A 21,622-nucleotide genomic window follows, 5' to 3' on the forward strand; every position below is an offset into this window, starting at 1 on the left:
GTACATTGTATGTACATGTAGTAGCTAGATGCTGTTATATATATCACATCCGGTACAGGTACTGGTACACAGGTTTAGGTACTTAGTCTAGACCTAGGCCTGTACCTGCAGAGGTTTTTGATATTGACAGAAAAAAAATGAAAAGAATGTTTTGTCTGGATGTAAATGGTATAATAACATATCAGCACCCTACAGCCCTCCCAATACCTTTGATACCGTGATCTGACTTCCAATTCAAAAGTTCTGTCTCCCATCTTATTAAAACTCTGAAACGATTCTCATAAAGGCCTCCTTGGACAAGGTTAACTCTTCGGGCGGTGCTTGTTAGCGCCGTTATAAGACGGGAGGATCATCCAATACAGTCACACGTGTTGCCGCATGTTATCGTTGCGTCTGCTATCGCTGAACGGCAGAAGTGGCTGTCATAATGGATTTTTGACTGTGCCTTTTAAGCCGCGGCTGGATTTCCCCATTCCCCAAAGGTTGGGGCACGTTCAGATGCGTTACAACCCCGTCACTTGCCATCAGCGCGGCTGTCAGTAACGCCCTGGGAAATGTGCAACTTCTATAATGGATTTTGGCTGTGGCACTAAGACACATAAAGCCCCAGGGCAGCCCATGAAATGGCTGGCTTTTAAGCTTGTCATATTATGTTTTTCATCAATTATAAGTATAAATAAGGCTTATACGACCGTGGCTGGGTGATCTTACTGATTAATATTTATAGAAAACAAAGTATAAAGTTTTCGATTGAAATTTCTTATTCATGGCCTACGGCAATAAGACCTGTTGATGATGGTTCACCTTCATCTGCAGGGTTAACTATATCCGTTATGTTAAGTTTTGGGGATATCGAGTCGATGGATGGTGGTTTCAAATTGTAATATATGGTAGCTTCAAATTGCAATATTTGCAATTTGAATCCACAGTCCGTTGACTTGATATTCTTTCTATACGTAACTGGTACATATGTCCATATTTAAAAACAATGGATATAGGACAAAGGGGAGCTAGCATTACATATTATATATATATGAAGGTCCTTTTAGACTGAGAACTACATGTTAAAAAGACATAATTAAAGCTTGCCTAATACTGTTCAAGTTGTGGTACAGTTAAAGCTAAGTTATTCATGATCACATGGAATCAAAATCCTTCCCAAACCTTTCAGGTATAGGGCGGTGCCTATCTCCATATCAATAGCTCTTAAGCCACACAGTCATGCACTTCTTTGTGTTGGATATAACTGCTGATTATAGTCTTCTTTGTTTTGGCTCAGATCCCCCTAAAAGGTCCAGAGGTTCAGGCTTTTGTACCAGACCAAAGTGTCCACTTTGAGGGGCACAACGCCCCTTGAATGTACCATGCAATTTCTGCCAGATGTGCAATGAGCAATCTCCTGTTTACAATGATGTACTTGACAGCTTTGAAGATCGCACTGCCGGTGACCTTCATGGCAAAGTAATGCATTAACGCTAAGTCAACGCCTTAGGATAGGGCACTAAAAAGCACTTAACGGATAAAACGTGATAACTTTATTTCCATCTACCATTTGTTCTCCCCAAAAAGGTATCATTTTATGATGGAGGTCAAGTCATTTATCAAGACTAGTTTCCTGTAGACAAGATATATTCAATTTTTCGTTTCAATCTCAGATCTGATGTTTCTTTTTTTCATGCTTTCCAATAATCATCACAAAGCCATAATTTAGAACCCAGCCAACCTCAGAGTCCTCATATTTAATGGCAAAAACAGTCACAATCTTTCCAGTTGTTAACGTCTACTCTCAATACTTAAACCATGTGTTCTGGCTGTTTTTTTTTTTTTTTCATCTACTGGATTTTTAATGGCAACCGGTCAAAGGCACAACGATCTAGACCATCTAAAATGCTATTTCCTATATTTTGAGGGGCAAATTTTGCTGGTAGAACTTGGTTAAATTAATATCTTTATGTGCCAAGTTTTGTCCATCACAGAGGATGGCATGACCAAAATTTTGGTTGGTCTCCAGCAGCAAAATTAACGTCAAAGGACGGAAGGACGGACACTAGAACCCTGCTCAAACCAAGAGCACATGCCTACATAATGACCATCTGGCCAAAGTGACCACTTTTTGATGGTTCTATAGACATTCGAGTAAAGAATCCAGTCAATAGTAGTTACCACCTGTCCACATAACATACATTCGCATAATTCCACCAGGTGCCATTATACTGCCACCTCAAAAAACGTTGTTATACATGTAGAGGCCTTCTGAACATTGTCTCCAACACTTAAATATCTGAATTTTATTACATTTTAAGATATTTAACATTTGGTATTCAAGATATGTACAATCTTGGGAAGACCTGTATACTAACGTTTTTTGAGGTTGTGGTATTATATGGCACCTGGTGGAATTATGGTAGTTCATGTTACATTCATGTATAACAGATTTTATTGGTCCCCTGAGTGGTCTTCTTGGGCTGTTTTGACTCTATCTACCACCAGAGCTTGTAAACACATACAAGTATGGCCCATATAACTTCCATAAGGATGTGTCAGTTGTCTATAAACGGTGCCCATAATCTGGTAACTATTGGTCAATTACCATTGTACTACCGAGTGGGTGATACAGGCAAGAGTTTTATGAACTGAAAAGTTACTGCTATGATCATAATCTCTCTGTTAGTGATCATAATAACGGCACATATGACACTGCACCAATAACCTACATGTATAGTTATCCTAATAAAGCAAAAATGGCATAGTTGCTACAAATGGTGAGAAGATAAAGTTGTTTTATTGGGTACTTTTAACAACTTGAAGTCAGAAGTACAATGTAGAAGCAGTTATGCTGCCACCATTTCTTAAGATATCACGTTGATGAGGACTAAACCATACATGTATATCTAACATTTGCTCGTTTTCTTCACTTTTATGTCTGACTTTTCAAGCAACTTCTACTACCTTTACAACAGATCTTAACTACCTGTCGAGTGAGTGTTGTTTACTGATTTCATCACTCTTATAAGCAGTATTTTTTTCAGCCAAGCAACTGACACATGTATCGCTAGTAAGACACCGAAACCTGTTGGCCGTCTTTCAAGCCAAAAGGACCTAAAAGAAGAAGACAGTATAGAATAGCCTGATTTCCAGCCATATTATATATAGCTCCTGAGTCTTTTTTGCCTACTCCCTATACGTATTTTTGGACTCAGGAGCTATAATATGATAAAATTATGATAGGTTTAGAACACACCCAACAGCAAGTAAGTATACAATGTCATTTTTTGCACATATAATATGGTACCCTGATTGTAAAAACAAAATGTAGGACTCAAACCAATTCAAGACTGGCATAGCTTCTACATATTTCAGGTCAACCGTATGTCTGAACACAGACTAACGTGTAAAAAAAGTTGGAGATAAAACTGCATGGTAGTTGTTTTCAAGGTCACATTGGGAGCCTAAACGCCCGGTAATGGCGGGGCACCAGCGTATTATCCGCCGACATGATGAATGCCCGCAACCCCCATAGCCTGTCATTTCCTGGTTATTAACTACAAATTGAGTCCAATCATTCACCCTTTGTTTAGAATACCAATGCATCTTGCATGGCAGGGCGTCTGACTGGGGGCACAAAACAGGCAGCAAACCAAATTCATCAGAACGGGTGGCAAACCGGTTCAAGGTTTGACTCTTGAGGGCACCTTGGTAAAGGAAAGTCAAATGTGGGGACAAGACATATGTAATTTCTTAATTTTTTTTCTCTTTCTTTCTCTGTGTATGGTCATGTTTATGTTAAAATGTGTGTGTATTGTGCATGCAAATGTGGACATGTGCAATCATATCTGCATCTTTTCTGATCATCATATTACTAGTAACGCATAGTGCCACAGATATTAGTAGTCTAAACTAAATGTAACACTCACAAATAAAGTTTGACCATACGTCCAAAGTCAAAAATTTTACTGGGGGATAAATCTAAGACAACTGGAGCAAAGCAACTTTTTTACTGTCTCCAAATTTGCATAAATGCAGTTCAACATTTACATGACACGTTGTACTTTTCAGTTTAATTCAAAACTTGTAACTACAGTATCTGCAGACCAATATCTGCCCATATCTACCAATAGAAAAATCACACCGATGGAAACATTGCACTGGCCTGTATAGGGCATGGGCTTGCCTGATGCAACTTTCATTTGCCGTATGCAATCAGGCCAATGGACTTTTTTCACCCTGTTTAGCACCAAATGCATCAAACAAACAAAAACTTCATTTCTGAGCAGTTCCATTTGGTTTACAGATAAATCTAATCAATTGGGCCCTTCACTGGTATAGTCCATTTGGTACTATCAAACCCTTCTTGATTAATGCCAGCAGGACTCATTACAAGTGTTTGGAATATGCAAAATGTACAGCAGAATCCCACAGTGATTGTAACCAATGGTGGATGGGCTAACATGATTGGATCTGGTCATTGTGCATTACATGCTGCATCGTTCATGGGTGTCGGGAGATCCATAGCAGCAAATTCGCAGACTGACATGAACGCATCTTTTGGGAACTGTAGAATTAAGGAGCTGTGACTGTTGCTAAGATAGATTGTTTGAGCGCTGGTTTGCACAATGGGGGAGGGGAGGATTTTCTGTAAGGTCTAAATAAAAAATAATAATTTGATTTTGCTGATAATTTTTGGCAGTGTATAATTATGAGCTTGAACTTATAACTCAAGATACGTTTCATGGATTTGTATGACTTTTGGCAAGTTGGTATACATTAGGTCCCAAACAAAAGTGGTAATTTTGACCCCCTAGCAGTACTTTTGGTATTGCAGCATTACGCTACCAATGCCCCCCTCCTGAAAGTAATGTGGTATACTTCATAAACAACTGGGTCTGCCTGGCGAGGTCAATGACCCCAATTTTGGGCCCCTGGGTTGTTTAGGACTTGGGTTGACCATCAATTATTAAAGAATAATGTTGCACATTTTTGTACTGTGCACAATAAGGCTTGGGCTTTGACTCTACAAAATTTACATGAACTCTATATAATAGCGTTTTCTGGAATAAAGTACTACGCACTTTGAAAACTTTTTAAAATTGAAAAGGTGCAGCAAGTTGTTGCCAAAGTTTGGATACATAATATTTTCTTTGAGGTTATTGCATAGATAAATGGGAAGGGATGTTATGCAGAGCAAAGACGTGCTACATTTTTGGGAAGGATGCAAACTTCATGCATTCTTTTTGTTTTTGTGTACAACTTTTCTTCTACACTTATTTTTTTTTATTTTATAAATTGCAGTTTGTGATTTCTAATTATAAGTTTGTAGAAAAAATGGTGGTGAGGGTTTAGGCAAAATTACTTGGGTAAAAGAAAAGGAAAAGGAATTTATACATGACAGGGATTGTACAGTTCAAGATGTATTAAATATTGTTGAAGGGTTGCATACTTTATTTGAGTTTTCCCATTTACGTTACAGTTCTATAGATTTGTTTAGGATTTGCTCCACTTCATTCCAGAAAATATGGTATATTTCATGGTGATAAATGATATTCTTATTTCTCGTTATTGTCTGTAACTGTGAAATGAAATATACGCAGGAAAAAACATTCCAAGTGATGTTATTTATAGCCTTAGGTTATAATTTATGAGCACACATACTGAGCCCTGATTGCTCCACAGTTGGAAACTCAAGGGTCTTAATTATAAGCAGCTCATAATTGCTTTTATCGTCAGGTATCCCAAAGGTATCCATTTGTAAACATCACCGCATTATTTGTTGTATGACTTTGGGGAGGTGTGCTCCAAAAATTAATAAAACAACTATATGGAAACTATAAAAATAGATCAATGTCAAAATGAAAAAAAAAAGTTCCACTTTGTGTTCGAGTTGAAAAGAGTGCACAGGAAATTGCACGAGGAAATGTCAGAAACTTTGCGAATGTGTCCGGATTTTCTCTTAGGGTCACAATGACATGCACTGCATTTGCATAGTGTTGAAACTGAATTGAAAACTGATCTGTACGGTAAAATTTACTCAAAAGTCAAAACCAAAACTATAACGCTAGTTCACCTTTATCCGCTGGGTATATCTGCTGTATATATAAAATAGGCAATTGTCGACAGACAAGTGTTTTAGACTAGAATGCTATGAAAATATTGCAATTTGAAACCAAAGTCCACCGACTAAATGTCCCTAAATATCTCGTTGTTAAAAACAACTGATATAGGTTAGAATGTGGATAAAGGTGAACTACTGTTACAGTACAGGGCTGTCACTATTATCCATCCCTTCCGTCCCAGGTCAGACATTTGTGTGATGAGACAGAAAATATGTCTCATGTCCAAAAATTCTGAGCTTCATGCCATGAAATTGACGAAAATGTATATTCATTAAAGCTTAGAATATCAGAAGCTAACAACGGAAATTAACTACATGCCCTCCCAAAACAGTGGGACAGAAAAAACTTGAATCTGTAAACAGTCCTGATGTGGTATTCTTATAATTCAAAAGCAGGGTATTTTTAATGCTTCGTCAGTTTTCATAACATGACAATAGTTGTATGAGCAAAGAAGTATACAAAATTATGCAGATGCGACGCAGAATTCACTGAGGGTGGTCCTGAGAAAGTAAGAATAATGAAAGCCCAAACACTCTACCATAAATCAACATATTGTACAAACTGACTTATCCACATGTTGTTCTATAGGAAACGATTCATCATTATCTCGTGAATGATGACTGATCCAGGTTGGATGAGGAAATGACGATAATGATGGCTTAGACCCAATCTTCCATCCGATTTCACATATGCAGGCTTTCATTGACCTAAATAAGAAAAGTTGACAGGTCCATAAATTCATCCAAATGCACGAAATGTGCTGCTGTGCTGCCGACAATGATAGATTTGGCAATGGAGGCTTTTTTTAAAAAGGCTTGAAAATGGTGGTAAGGGTAAGTTGGACTAAATCTTTAGGGGTCTTTCTACTTCATAGAATTTTACCAAATCTTTGTAAAGATAATAATCGCATGTCTCCCATCTATGTTTTTAAATTCAATGTATGCTAAGCTTGAGGAAAATGTAAGCTTCAACTGATTCAATTATGAACTTAAGGTGACAATACTTTGAAGTTGCTAAGAACAGATCGAGGTAGATTATTCAATCTAATTTCAATTTCATTCCTCCCATATCTTACAGAATTAAGGGCACTTCAGTGTCAATCTTTTTTTCTATAGCCTTTGGACCACACAGCACTACATGTGTACGAAAGGGATTTGCTGGTAGTGGTGTGGGTTCAATTACCAATTGCTCTTTCTCATACATGTCCTTGATAATATATTCACATAAAGCAGTCTGTACATAATGTAAATACTCAATGTTTGTGCACCGTGAGCAACAACACTGAAACCTTGCATGGTGTGAATAAAGCAATGGTTGTGTAAATAGAGCCTCCTTATTCATAGTTATGTCATTCTACTAATCTAGCTTTAGTGCAACTTAATATATAAAGATCACTGTGGATCTATTTCATCTCTCTACCCTGAGGTCATAATGTGTTACTGGAAATAAGTGTATTTTTGTAGGAATTTAATTTTGCAGTAGCAAAGAAAGGAGATATTCGAGTGTTTGCAGTAGGGACAATGCTGTTGTGCGGTAGCAATACCATAAGAACACAATATGCAGTGTCATAAATTTGTCAAGAATATAGTCAAGAAAATAGTCAAGATTTCACGGCAAAAATAAAATCAAGGCAAATATTTTAAGATCCGCAGTACCTACCAGTCATCTCTGATATGTCAAGATCTACACACTAGAAAGCGTATACGCATTATGTTCAGCAAACTGTGACAGACTGACAGCTACGCCTTTCACAAACTGCCATCACCATTCAAAAGGGTTCGAGCCAGGTTACGGAACAGATTGGAACGAACAAGCGCGGTGCAATTTCTGTCTTTCTAAGTTTTGGCGCGATGATTGGAAAACCATTTCCCAAATGATCACCCAAGAAAGGTCAATGGCAGGCCAAGAAAGCGAGGTGAGAATGGGTCAGTTGACGAATTACGAGCTACTCTTTGCGAAGAGCAATAGTTCCGAAGGCTACGTTTCAAGGGAAGAGATGACATTTCAACTACGTTACACAAACCAGATAGAGGCTTATGTGGGATTTCTTCGACACATCATGGTATACTGATTTGTGTCATTTGCTTGGGATTCTAAGCACTGACAAAGTTTATCGTATCCTGCCAGTGAACATTAAGAGTTTAAGGTATGGGGCTGGGGATTGGGGAGATTTTGAACGCAATTAACTTCGTGTTGCAACCGTTCCTAATGAATTGTTGGGGGTCGACAATTTCTGAAAAATTCACCGTGCCAAAAGGGCTGGTAAGTAAGGTAATTTCAATTGGCCCCAACAAACTTTTCACTGGCCCAAAATGTCAACACATTTCACGACACTTGTAGAACTGAATATGTCTTAGAGATGTTAAATTAGACATTTCAGAACAAAGGTCAGCTATGAATGTTTAAAACAAAGGCTCGGCAATTTACATTTGTTCACTGGCAAGAGACATTTTGGATACGTATTTTTTTTACACATAACGTTACATGTAACAATGGGCTTACAGTCACCTCAGAAACCATGAATTGTTCAGAACAATATATACTTATACAGCCATCAGTTGTTTTTTCGATAAAAATTAGCAGGTCCTCCCTAAAAAGACCTTGCAAAGACATTATGTAACCTACTAAAAAGGACATTATTGGAGAACATCTCAAAAAGGTCCAGAAAAGAAGGACATTTTGGACAATGTTAGTGTAACTTTCACCTTTCTAAAGCATTTCCTGCTCTTCTAGTGGCCAATTTCTTCTTGTATTTCAATGTAGGAATACAGACATCTGTATAATCAGACTGGCAATCAAGCATACACATAAAATGGTGAAGACACACTCGGGTAAGCACATGACTTCTGTGCACTGATCGGTGCTTCCACCAGCCTGGGGCTATCAGGTTTACGGGGTAGTCTAACACTTTTGAATATTTCTAAAAACATGTACAGTGTATCATACAATCAAAATTGACCTTTCATCACATGTAACTGAAGAAAGGTATTGGATCCATCTGACCATTTCCAAAAATTATACCTAGTGGTCCATCCTGGTGTGAGTGGATCAAACCTTACAGTCTGGTCTCCAGGTTGATATCTTGAAAAAGTTATAGTCACCTGCTGCACGTATGTCAATTTTTACACCAACGTTAAAATTACTATCCAACAATCAAATCATCAAATTAACACGTCAAGATTCACATCATTTGCATATTGGAATTGGGTACTATATGAAATCATAACAATATTATTTACCTTACTGTCGCCATGCTTGTTTCGTCTGAGGTGGGGCCTAAAGTCGTCCCCCCACCTGACGAAGTAGTAGTAGGAGACCAGTCTGTCCAGCGGTTTTCTTACGATGTTGATGTAGACTGGCTTTTGCGACAGACCAAACCTGCAGAACAGAACAAAATGTACACATGAAAGTGTTAGAAACGCAATCAAAAACTTTTATTCCTTTGCAAAAACTCCAGTTCTGTGCACAGTTAAGGTAAGTAGGATAGAATAAAATGTACATTGAAAACTGTCAGAAACTTTGGGTGAAGTTCTAAATATGATACATTTCATAAAGAAGAAGAATGTAAAACTTGAGAAAATTTTTTATAATAATCATGTTCAGTTCTAGCAAAGTAAGCGCTATGAAATGTCTTTGTCGCTTATACAATGTTTATACTGCGAAGCTTATAAACCTTAAAAGATACTGCATTATCATGTACCCTTTGGAAAGTTCTGAACGGCCAAGATAATAAAAAACCTGCTAAAAAGTTTCTATTCTTTAATTCATCTTGTTCATCGATGATGAAAAGAGAAGTGTCTCTCACTCTCAGGCAGCACTTTTATCAACATGGACAGAAAGAGCTAAATTCTTAAATAACGATTCCAAAGTTATTACACAACAGCACAAGTTTCAGCACCAAGAAAAGAACCAACAGTTTCAGCACCATGGAAAGCTCCAATTCTAGATATTTACCAGTAAATGCATTCAAGTTTACAGGGATTTAATTTCGCAGTAGCCTGAAAAGCGGCTTTTTGCGGTGGTTTTAAGTTCACAGTAGCAGCATGCACTGTAGTCTCTTACTGCCATGGAAAAATGTTCACCCCAAACATCAAACCACCACGAAAGTTTCTGCATTTAAAGTAACTTTAAATTGGTTGAAAAATATCTGTACTTGTCTCCTAAACCTAAACGTTTTCTTCTTAAGGAATTATTTCTTTTTCAAATTGGAGAACTACTAAAAGTAATTGTTCTTTCCGTTAGTTTAAAACTTTTGAAAGCAACATCAACATTTTATCGAAAAGATTTTTTAATTTTTTACAAATACTAGAAATATAAAATTGGGACATGACAATGTTCAGTTTTTTTTACTCATTCTCAAGTGTTTTTGGACTCAGTCCTCAGATGTTGCATCCAGTTTGGCTCAGGTCCAGCGAACCGATATCCACCCTTAGCCTACATACATCTTTGCGTTCTTTCATGTACACTGAACAGTGCTATCATATCACCCAGACTTGAGCAGATCCTACAGCATTAGCGTTCCCTCTAGTGATTTACTAAAGCCGACATCCCAGTGGATGAATATTTGATGGTCTAATTACTTCCCAGCCAAGGAAGCCACTTCGATGCCTCAGCTCATTTAATCCCCATCCCTTTTATCTATTACCTCATTTATTACTAACCACGAGAGTGGAACGTTCAAGTCCAAGTTGATTAGGTTTTTCTAAATGATAGCCCAGGATCCACCCATTCAGGGCATTAAAGGGTGATTCTGCTCAGTGTATCATGCCCAGTTCATAAACAAGTGATTACTTGATTTAATCTCTTTGTTGTTGCTATTAAATCTAAATGAGTGGCGGAATGGGAGGAGGCTTACCGGGTCTGTAACTTTTCTTCTCTAGAGAAATCAGAAGGATTAGAGTTTGGTTCTAAATGTCCAAAACAACATTTTGGAAATCGTTAACATATTTCGTCGAAAGTATTTCAGACAAACATGAAGAAAAGACTCTTGCTGCAACGCACCAAAGAACCCAAAATAGACAACGGACGTCATTTCAAAATTAATTGAATTTCAGTGTTATTTTCCTATTACACTTTAACTTGCATAATTAGACTAATACTAGTTGACCTTTATTTGTCCACAGGATATATCCCTTGCTTTTAAACCAGGATATTATTTATTTATGGATATTATCAAGTTGATGGATAGTGGTTACAAACCACTGTCCATTAACCTGATATCCCTATGTTCTTGATACCCTGTTTTTAAAAGCAATGGATATAGGTAACTCCGTGGATAAGGTGCACTAGCACTAAATGTTCAAACCAATAATAAAATTTGATGCTAAATTATGGAATATAAATATTAAAACAGAGTCTGGGAGGGCAGCTTGTGCCTTGGTACACACTAGGGCTGGGTACCGGTACAGAAAATTCAGGTCCAGGTCCGGTTCAGGTCCAGAGGATCAGGTCCAGGTCCGGACCTGATCCTGGACGTGATTCAATATGACTTATACCAATGGTCCATTTCACTACAAAGAAATCTGTTTGGTGGAGTAATAGACTTACACTGGCGTTTCAAAATCCTACAACGTTAACTGCACCTGTGCGATTGGCTGTAAAACTTGGTAGAAATTACTATAAACTCTAGCCTACTTCACTCTTGTTATTTTCTTCCACCTGCAAGCGCCAAAACGTGTGAATGCCTGATAAAATAATCTGTTAATTTTCTAATCGGTCCAACATAATTTTTTAAAGTCCGGTTTTTCTGGACCGGTCCAATCAGAAAAAACGGTTTTGTACCGGTACACTGTACCGATACCCAGCCCTAGTACACACAGTTTCATGGACTTAATACAATTTGTTTCAAGATCCTAGCCCTCTTTTTTCATGTTGCTCTCTCGTTAAGTTCAATACAGTTGAAATAGAATATTTGAGAAGCAAGGAAATGAATTCCTTAAAGCCTTTGGTGAAAAGTTAAAGCAAAAGTTATCTTCATCCAGTTTAGCTCACTGAAGAACAATGTTTGTTTATTAGGAATCTCCATTAGTTGAATACTTTACATTATATTTGCCCTGGTTGTGACAGGGAAGACTGGAGCTATGTACAGTAGTTACAGGTTCATTGTAATACCAGAGAAATTCCAATAGCTCTATTTGACAAAATGAACAGCAGAAAACAGTATTAATGCCTCGTCCTAAGGACTGCAACCCTTTCTGGTAGTGTGCATTTTGAGTGAGTGAAACTCAAGGCTTCTAGTTCCAGAGTTGGAGACGTTAACCACTGGACTATACATACTACTACTGAAGTAAAGTGAAGCATGACATAAAGAATCTAAGCAATTTAAGAATCTAGGAAAAAGTGATGGGTGTCACTCAATACATCCATCCTCCCCCCAATATCCAATCTGGCTAAGGTCTCCCGGGTCGCTTATAATTCCATCACATGCATGTCTGATTAATCAATAAATAGAATTCTTTATGAATCAACGGCGATGCTTGGCAAGAGGTCCTTGATAGCTTGTGATTAAAAGTGCCGTGCGTCCTTGTGCAGAATTCAGGACACAAACTGCATTACTTGGTCTAATCATGGCAAATAGGAAGGCCAGGCCCACAGGTTGCGATTTCATTTTGACAGGTAATAAGATGAGTCTAACAGATGTTCCATGTAATCTAATGTTGTAGCAATTCTGTCAAGCAATTTTGTTACAACTACCATTTTTACATTTTTTTTGTACAATAGATGGGAACAGGATTCAAAAAGAGAAAATCACAAACATCTCAAATCTTTGTAGTCTCTTCTATGAAAAACAAAGTACAAATGGAATGTTCCATTTTGCTTCAGAAAATTTAAAACAAGAATTCAAGTAATGTAAATTTAAAATACTGAAAAACAATTCAAATTACAACTTATTACATCATATCATTTCTAACAAATAACAAATGTATCTGGAAGATTTTGAGGCAAAAAAATAATAAAAGTGCCGGTATGTTTATTTGGAAGATGAGAGTAGATCATGAAATGAGCAAATTTCTAAATTTATTCATTGAAGTTGACATGCCGTTGGTAGTACCAGAAGTGACTGAATGAAGGATCAATTCACAACACAAAATGACAAATCTTGGCATACGATAAAATAAAAGCAAACTAGAAAGGCCGACATTTGCTTAAGAGCAAATACAGCATATTTCAGCCATACCCCTTCCCACGCAACATTGGACTGTTCCAAATCACCCCTGCGCAAAAATGGAACATCATATTAACAGTACATTATCCCCCAAAGTGGACTGGTATTGTGAATTGATTCCAGGTAAAAACAGAGCTTGCTTCTATTTTTCAGAAAATGACAATAATCACACCTTCCATTCAGAAAATTTTCATCTTGACTGAAAATTGTTGAATGACTTCATGTAATGTCATTAACAATTTTCAGTACGATAACTAGGTGTAAGTTTAAAAAAGTATAAGCTCCGTGTGATGTAGGTACATTTATTATTGCAGTGAACTTTTTTTATTCAAGTAGGGCATACGATTTAATAATTATCAAGCAGGTGCAGGTACTGTAGGAGCGTTTGTTTTCTTCAAGCTGTAAAACTGTTAAACTGTTTTACTTTGTATGCAATCAGCCATCGAGCCTATTCTTATTTTAGTTTAACAACTTCCTGCCAGACCCGGAAGATACGATTGAACCTTGTTCGAGGATTTATTTTCGTCTGTCTGGTCAGTCTGTTCATACCCTGGCGCTGAGAGTGTTTTATTGGGCTGAAACTCTGGCAGTTTAAAGTTACTTACAATCTAAATGTTCAAAGTTTATGTCAAACAACAACAGCACTAGGAAATGTGGCCACTATAGACAGGTGGTCACTATAGAGAAAATGCCCATCTATTGACTAGGAGCCATACGTTACACATGATTTCAGTACACTGATCATTAATCATATAAACATTGCACAGGTAAGCCAATTGTTTAGATGTACAATTAAGTTCAAATAATTCTGAAGAGAAATATTGATGAGAAAATAATCATTCTCGCCACTGTCTAACTTATAATTACGTATCAAAACTAAACGCAGATTTTCTAACTAACGCACCTTTCGCCAACTTCATCAAAGGACCGCCGGCTATCAATCAAACACGGCTGTTGATTAGACTTAGAGTTTCAAACAGTTATGTGCTGTGTGCCAGTTGACAGCGAACTTCATGCTACGTGATGTTTTACATTGCTTGGACCTTCTTTCCTACAGCGGTGCTTCTACAAAATATTTAGACTGTAACACTGAGTCCCACATGTATTATATAGAATAGAATTTGACGCAGAACAGCGTTTTTGCTGGGTATTTTTCTTGAAAAATGTCCGTGGGAATATCAGCGAGGCGGCGACGTAGGGATATCAGACCGTCAACAAAAGTCGCACGGCGGCTAACGGCGCAGCGAAGATACTAGCGCTATAAATAAGCGCTTCAACTAAGGATGGCAACCCGTACAATATTTTTGTATACTGTTGAGCTAAGTAAACTTTGTTGTTTATGAGGTTTTAGTTGTCTTTGAAGCTTTGACCTGAAATATTCTAAAGTCAAACTGCTGAAGAGAAGTAAGTGACTGCTACGATTATCGTAGATATGGCCCTAAAAAAACTGATAAAAGAAGCCTTCTCAATAGTCTAAAATGCAAGAGCTTCCGGGGGGGCTTCGCCCACCTGGGTCCCCCCCACAGTGGCCCTGCCACTGGACCCCGCCAGGGACATTCGGCGGCCCCCGGACCCCTGTCCGACGCTTTGAAAAATCCTGGCGAGAAGTTTGTTACGGCCTGAGTCTTCAAGTTAAACGTATTGGGTGGTCCCGCTTAAGAATATTGATTGGCCTTCGCTTTCCTCTTCCGCTGATTGGCTGAACCCATTTAATTGAATTAACTCTTCCTACGGGCTAGACGCAGGTGCAGATGTCGGCTCTGTGGGGTGAACGTCCGAAAAGGTCATGGCATGGAGAACGAAAGAAACCAATTTCCCCTAAAAAAAGTGCTGTAATTAAGCCTTTTACAGTACTTTATGCCAAACATTTTACTTGGATCATTTTACCAACTATCTTATGCCTATCTATACCAAATGTTACTCATACCAGGGTACAGGGGTGCAAAATATACCGTTATAAGACCGTCAACAACAGTCGCACGGAGCTAACAGCGCAGCGAAAATACCATCGCTAGCGTTTCAACTTCGGATAACAAGTTATAAGTACTGTTGAACTCAGTAACGTTAAAGTTTGTTTTTAGTTGCCTTTGACGGTTTGACCTGAAATAGTGTTACGCTAAACTCCTGAAGAGAAGTTAAGTGACTGCTGCGATTATCATAGATATGCCCCTAAGAACTGATACAATATAAAGCCTTCTGAATAGTCTAAAATACGAGAGCCTTAGGCGGGCTTCGCTCCCACTGGCGGGAACACTGCTATATACGGGATCATGAGGCCCCGCTTATGAATATTAATTAGCCTTTGGCCTCCTCTTCGCTGATTGGCTAGGTCTTTGATTCAATTAACTCTCCGGCTGACGCGCACAGGTGTGGCTCTGTGCGGGGTCACGGAAGGTCACGTCAGGAGGCCAAAAGAAAACAAATTTCCCCTCAGAAAAGTGCCAAAATTAATCATTTTAAAGTTGTTTATGTCAAAAATTGTACTTGAATCTTGTTACCAAGTATCTAATGCCTATCTATACCAAATTTCAGGTCATTTAATTGTAATACCAGGGTACAGGAGCCAAAAGTGTCCTTTTTTGGTCAAAAATTGGCCAAAAATCGCAAAAATAAGCATTTTGTTGCACTGTACACCAAAAGTGTTATTGAATTTATATGAAGGGATTATCAAGGCACATCTGTGTCAAATTTCAGCTCATTTGGTTGTAATACCAGGGTACAGGGGCCAAAAGTGTCCTTTTTTGGTCAAAAATTGGTAAAAAAAATCGCAAAAATAAGCATTTTGTTGCACTGTACACCAAAAGTGTTATCGAATTTATATGGGGGCATTATTAAGGCACATCTCTGTCAAATTTCAGCTCATTTGATTGTAATACCAGGGTACAGGGGCCAAATTATACAGTTTTGGTCTAAAATTGACCAAAAAATCTCAATAAAATCATTTTAGAGGCAGATATGAAAAAACTGAGAAAAAAGCATCAAGGTATTGGCCCATTCTACCCCTGTGCCGAATTTCAGGTCATTCGGTCCAGGAACGGCGGAGATGAATCACTTTGAAGATTTGACAGGAGAAAGAAGAAAGAAACACTAGAAAGGCCGACATTTGCTTGAGAGCAAATACAGCATATTTCAGCCATCTCCCTCATGAAACAATAGGCCTTGAGGTCGTTGACCCCTTTGGCCATTGGAAAATGACCAAAAAAATCCCAAATATATCATTTTAAAGTAGTCCATGCCAAAAATTATACATGGGTCATTTGAATAGATATCTAGAGCACCCCTTTACCAATTTACGGGTCATTAGGTTGTAAATCGAGGGAACAGGAGCCAAAAATGTCCAAATTTTGTCAAAAAATTGCCATAAAATCGCAAAATTAAGCATTTTGTTGTACCGTATGGGAAAACTTTTATTGAATTTATGTGCACATAATTGAAGGGCACTTTTATACCAACTTTCAGATCATTTGGTTGTAAAACGAGGCTACAGGAGCCAAAAATGTCCTTTTTTGGTAAAAAAATGGCCAAAAATCGCAAAATTAAGTATTTTGTTGTACCGTATGGGAAAACTTTTATTGAATTTATGTGCACATAATTAAAGGGCACTTTTATGCCAAATTTCAGATCATTTGGTTGTAAAACGAGGCTACAGGAGCCAAAAATGTCCTTTTTTTGGTCAAAAAATGGCCAAAAATCGCAAAATTAAGCATTTTGTTGTACCGTATGGGAAAACTTTTATTGAATTTATGTGCACATAATTGAAGGGCACTTTTATACCAAATTTCAGATCATTTGGTTGTAAAACGAGGCTACAGGAGCCACAAATGTTCTTTTTTGGTCAAAAAATGGCCAAAAATCGCAAAATTAAGCATTTTGTTGTACCGTATGCCAAAACTGTAATTGAATCTAGGTGAGCATATGATCAAGGCACCTCTGTACCAAATTTCATGTCATTCGGCTGTAATACCAGGGTACAGGAGCCCAAAATATACATAAAAATTGACAAAAACCTCAATAAAATCATTTCAAAGGCAGATATGAAAAAAATGAAAAAAACACCTGAGGGTATTGGCTTACTCTACCTTTGTGCCAAATTTCAAGTCAATCGGTTAAAAAATGGCGGAGTTGATTCGATTTGAAGATTTGACAGGAGAAAGAAAGAAAGAAAGAAACATTACGAATACAATATATTTCACCATACCTATGGTATGGCTGAAATATAATTACGAATACAATATATTTCACCATACTATGTATGGCTGAAATATAATCATGCCATACTATAAACACTTGCTCGACAAACATTTACTTTGACATGATTCCAAATGGTCCTCCATGATACTGCACACCATACCCTTAAGGCATTCCTCTTCTCTCAGATACACCGTTACATAATTGATGACCGTAGCCGGTTAAAACACGGGCGTACAGACGTTAAGAGTGGGCAAGTGTCACAGGGCTGACACGTCTATTCATATCATTTACAGCAAGAAATTTTTCAAGTGTCTTTTTGCGAACGTCGAACCCAGATAGCAGTAGATGAATGGGGCTTTCATGTAGATGTGAACAGGACCACGTACATCTACATAAAAAAAGTACACTGTAGTGAAAAAAAACCTCTTATATGTTAATGACCTTCCAACGTTTCTCCTGACCACTCCCCAACCAAATTCGGCACTATGTGGGAAGAGACCTATGCAGGAGTACAATTCTTTCTGTTCAATTTTGTTTCATTGATTGCATTTGAGCTGAAAACGACTTTGCAAAGGTTAAAGTGTATGGTCAGCTGGTGTAGACTGATTTCAAAGTCTTGTAGGCAACCTTACAGACAAACTCCCAAACAGATTACTTTGCGCATGACTTTCTCAGAACTACATGTATGCTCTGGTAAAGGTTGGGTGGTCATATGGTTGGTTATACATTGTACGTGAAAGGTATGGAATGTTGATGTCCTGTGCAGGATTGGACGTACTAGTCCACTAGTCCGATTGTCCCGGGCAAGTGCATGTCCTACCCCACTTGTCTGATCGTAGTCCGATCATGCAAGTAAGACTTTTCCCTGAGTGAGACTTTGATATATTTTTTGCTTATTACAGTCATGGCATAAAGGCTCAGAGATTGGTCAACACAAAGTTAGTTTGGGCAAGTAAATTTTCTATGTACTTGCCTGATACTAAAATGATAGGACAAGTGAATTCTAGAAAACTTGTTACACCATGCTGTGTCTCTACCTATACAGATTTAGCCACTATAAGCACATATATATTTCCGTCCTTTTTCAAGTGCTAAATTTTTATCTTTCCATAAAGATTTGCACATCTTAATTCAAAGCATTGAGTTGTCAAATGTGTCCTCTTTGAGATGGAATGGTGCCCGCAATTGTTCTAGTTTATTCATGTACAAACCCCTAATGTGAACCACATGCAAATCCCACGTGAAGCATAAATGTCATACCGACATTACCGTTATATAAAAGCTGGGTATTATCTGCCCCCACTATTGACCCAGGATTGACCCCTACATGGAACAACACTTAATTTGCCCCGCTCACAAAGGTCGTGTCAGATCTGACCCTGCCCTACATTGCTCTCTTCCCTGTGGGGACATTGAAGTTCGTCGTAATTTCACCAACCAATATGAGACAAAAGTATAGGTGAGGACATCTTTTCACCCTTGAAAAATGGCAACAACATGGACGGTGTAATATAATGCTATATAATGATTTTTGCAGTATTGTAGACTGGCAATAGGCAACACAGATTATCTACTAGTAGCAACTACTAGTTAACTCAATGCTGCAGTCATGTGTCACCTCCCAGACTTTGCCGTTATACCAGATCCATTCTGTGAACAAGGCTAAAAATTTGGCTAATTCCAAACTATTTCGGCAGTGCTTGAAATACCCACTTGTACACTTAAAATGCAACCACATTTTGCTTGGCAAACAGTGATTTTAAATCCTGATAGCTCAGTGCACAACCTGAAATTTTGCAGTTGGAATACTGCTTTCCCCCATACTTTTGTACTTATTTCTTGATAAGATGAAAAATAATATCACATGTAAATTGCAGGAAAGATAATGGATGAGTAGCTGATTTGAAAAAAAGTGATAACTTGGAAGTACTAGTGGGCAACCTGAAATGTTGATGGCGCAACCTAGATTTGACTCCAGGCAGCAGCCTGGGCAACCTGGCTAAAAAAAGTATTTCGAGCACTGTACATGTACTCTTTCGCACACAACCCAGGTACTGCCTCATAGAAGTCAACTTGCCAGTAGGCAGAAATGGGAAACAGATAAAAAGAAGCCTCCCAGCAGGACAGTTAAGTGAGAGGGACGCCCGGCCGGGAGATGGTATCAGCTCGCCTGGTCCGATCACTCATGCAGTATTCATGCTGACATGCTGGGCTATTAATTTCGGTCAGGGGAGTTGTAAAGCGTAACATCTACGTGTTGCTGACAGGGGCCCGCGTGATTCACCAGGACAGGTCCAAAATTAATGTACAACAACTAAGACTGCTTACTAGAGCTGTGTACCTGAATAAATTTTAGGTCAGGTACACGGGTTTAGGTACAGGTCTGGACCTGAATTTGTTTCTAAACAAGTTTGATCAATCATCTGTAAGTTATAGATACATGTATAGCAAACTGACTTTTATAGTAATAAATTGCCATCTTTGAATAAAGAATTACATATTTGAGCCTTACAACAAAATTTCCTTAATTTTCAACTGCAAAGATTATCACAATTGTCATAGCTGATTCTGGAGTTACCTATCTGTAGTCTAAGTAAAAAGTGGTGTCCAGACTGGCCACTAGTGCTAAAGTAAATAGTTAAGTTTAGGTACAGGTACACCTGATGTTTAGGTCTGGACCTGTACCTGAACAATTTTACAGGTACAGGTACAGATATCCAGTTACACAGCTGTGTATATTTCTTACCAATATGCACCAATACACGAGGGGTGATCAATTCAGTTCTCCGCCTCACCCAAAAATAATGTGCACAATTAAAATTTTGTGATATAATAAAGTGATGTCTTTTATCAATTTCAAGCAAGTATATAGTTAATATTGTGATCACATCTTTCCAATTGACCTTAAAGTTATAAACTAGTAGATTCAATTTTTTTTAACAGGGAAAAGGAGGTGCCACACCCTTCCTCATACTGGGGAGCACTGATCCTCTGACAAGCATAAAATTTTGGGGAGCTACTAGGTCACATGTGGCCACAGTCTTCAACTGTGACCTGTTTCAGAGTAATCTACCCCACTTAGAACCCTACAATATTTGAATACCCTGACTTGAAGTTCTCTTAAAACACCATATCGTAATGGGGCACACCCCCCCCCCCCCTTCACCTCAGTCTGTATTCTTCCTTGTGCCACCAAGCAATTTTTGTCTCATACAAACCCTAAGGCCTGCCACTGCATACATACTGATTGACTAACTTCCCACTCGATGCCTTCAGTATGATGTTCATTATTCTATATTGGATGCCTGCTTTTTTATATTAACTAAAAAATGTTTTACCTCCTACAGCTTGAAAAATTGAAGATGAATACTGTGTCGTCATTAAAATATAGCTTGGCCATTCCTTTCTGCAATTTTCTTCATAATGACTACCATTTAATTGGCATCTAGTTCAAACTCTATTCCTTTGACAATTACCCGTGGTGTTTCAATTGCGCTATTATTGTGTATTGTTTAATAACAAAAGACATTGTTTTATTGCAAGTCCTCTTTTATGTGCAATAAAACATACGATATGTTAAACTAAATTGCCATAGTCTGCTATAGTTACATTTTATGGGAATGAAGACAAACTACATGTACATAAAAGTATATTATTTTGTTACACGACTACCTAAAAATGCCAGGATTGGAAGGTTCAATATGTGTAATTTTTTTGCACCGTTTATTCACGTGTCTGTTACATGTATATACAATAAAAGGATATCAATTAAGCTTATAACTCAACAAACTGTGAAAAAATAATCCTATATTTGGTGAAAGGGATGGATCAGGAAAGCAAAAGTCGAGTTCAATAATGGGCCTCCCCACGGCTTTCTACAGTATGGCAGTTGAATTTCAAGTTTTGATAGACTGTGTTCTGGGCATACTGTGGTCGCAGAAGATATATATAGCTACTTTTTGTATTTGGGCAGAGAGGAAGTGGCATGGTGCACAGAAGGTTTGGCCTCCCTTACTATTTCTTCCTCATTTCAAAAGGTTAACATCCTTCTGTGAAGGTATTTGACTATGGAACTCAAGCTGTCGATATTTTCAAGGATTTAACTGGAGTTTTCCACACCCCTGGGTGTTGTTAAATGCAATTGAGTATTGTACTT

The 21,622-nt window shown here is 38.0% G+C and overlaps 1 protein-coding gene across 3 annotated transcripts in view; it reads right to left on the reverse strand.

Annotated features, from left to right (window-relative positions):
- The window catches only part of LOC118421643 (heparan sulfate 2-O-sulfotransferase 1-like), an 85,623-nt gene that overhangs the window by 14,901 nt on the left and 49,100 nt on the right, over positions 1–21,622 (reverse strand). For all 3 annotated transcript variants that reach the window (XM_035829054.1, XM_035829053.1, XM_035829055.1), the window contains exon 4: positions 9,350–9,488. In XM_035829054.1, coding sequence (XP_035684947.1) covers positions 9,350–9,488 — 139 coding nt within the window. The remainder of the gene's footprint in view (positions 1–9,349; positions 9,489–21,622) is intronic.

The sequence above is a fragment of the Branchiostoma floridae genome, chromosome 8, assembly GCF_000003815.2.
Source record: "Branchiostoma floridae strain S238N-H82 chromosome 8, Bfl_VNyyK, whole genome shotgun sequence".
Taxonomy (NCBI): Eukaryota; Metazoa; Chordata; class Leptocardii; order Amphioxiformes; family Branchiostomatidae; genus Branchiostoma; species Branchiostoma floridae.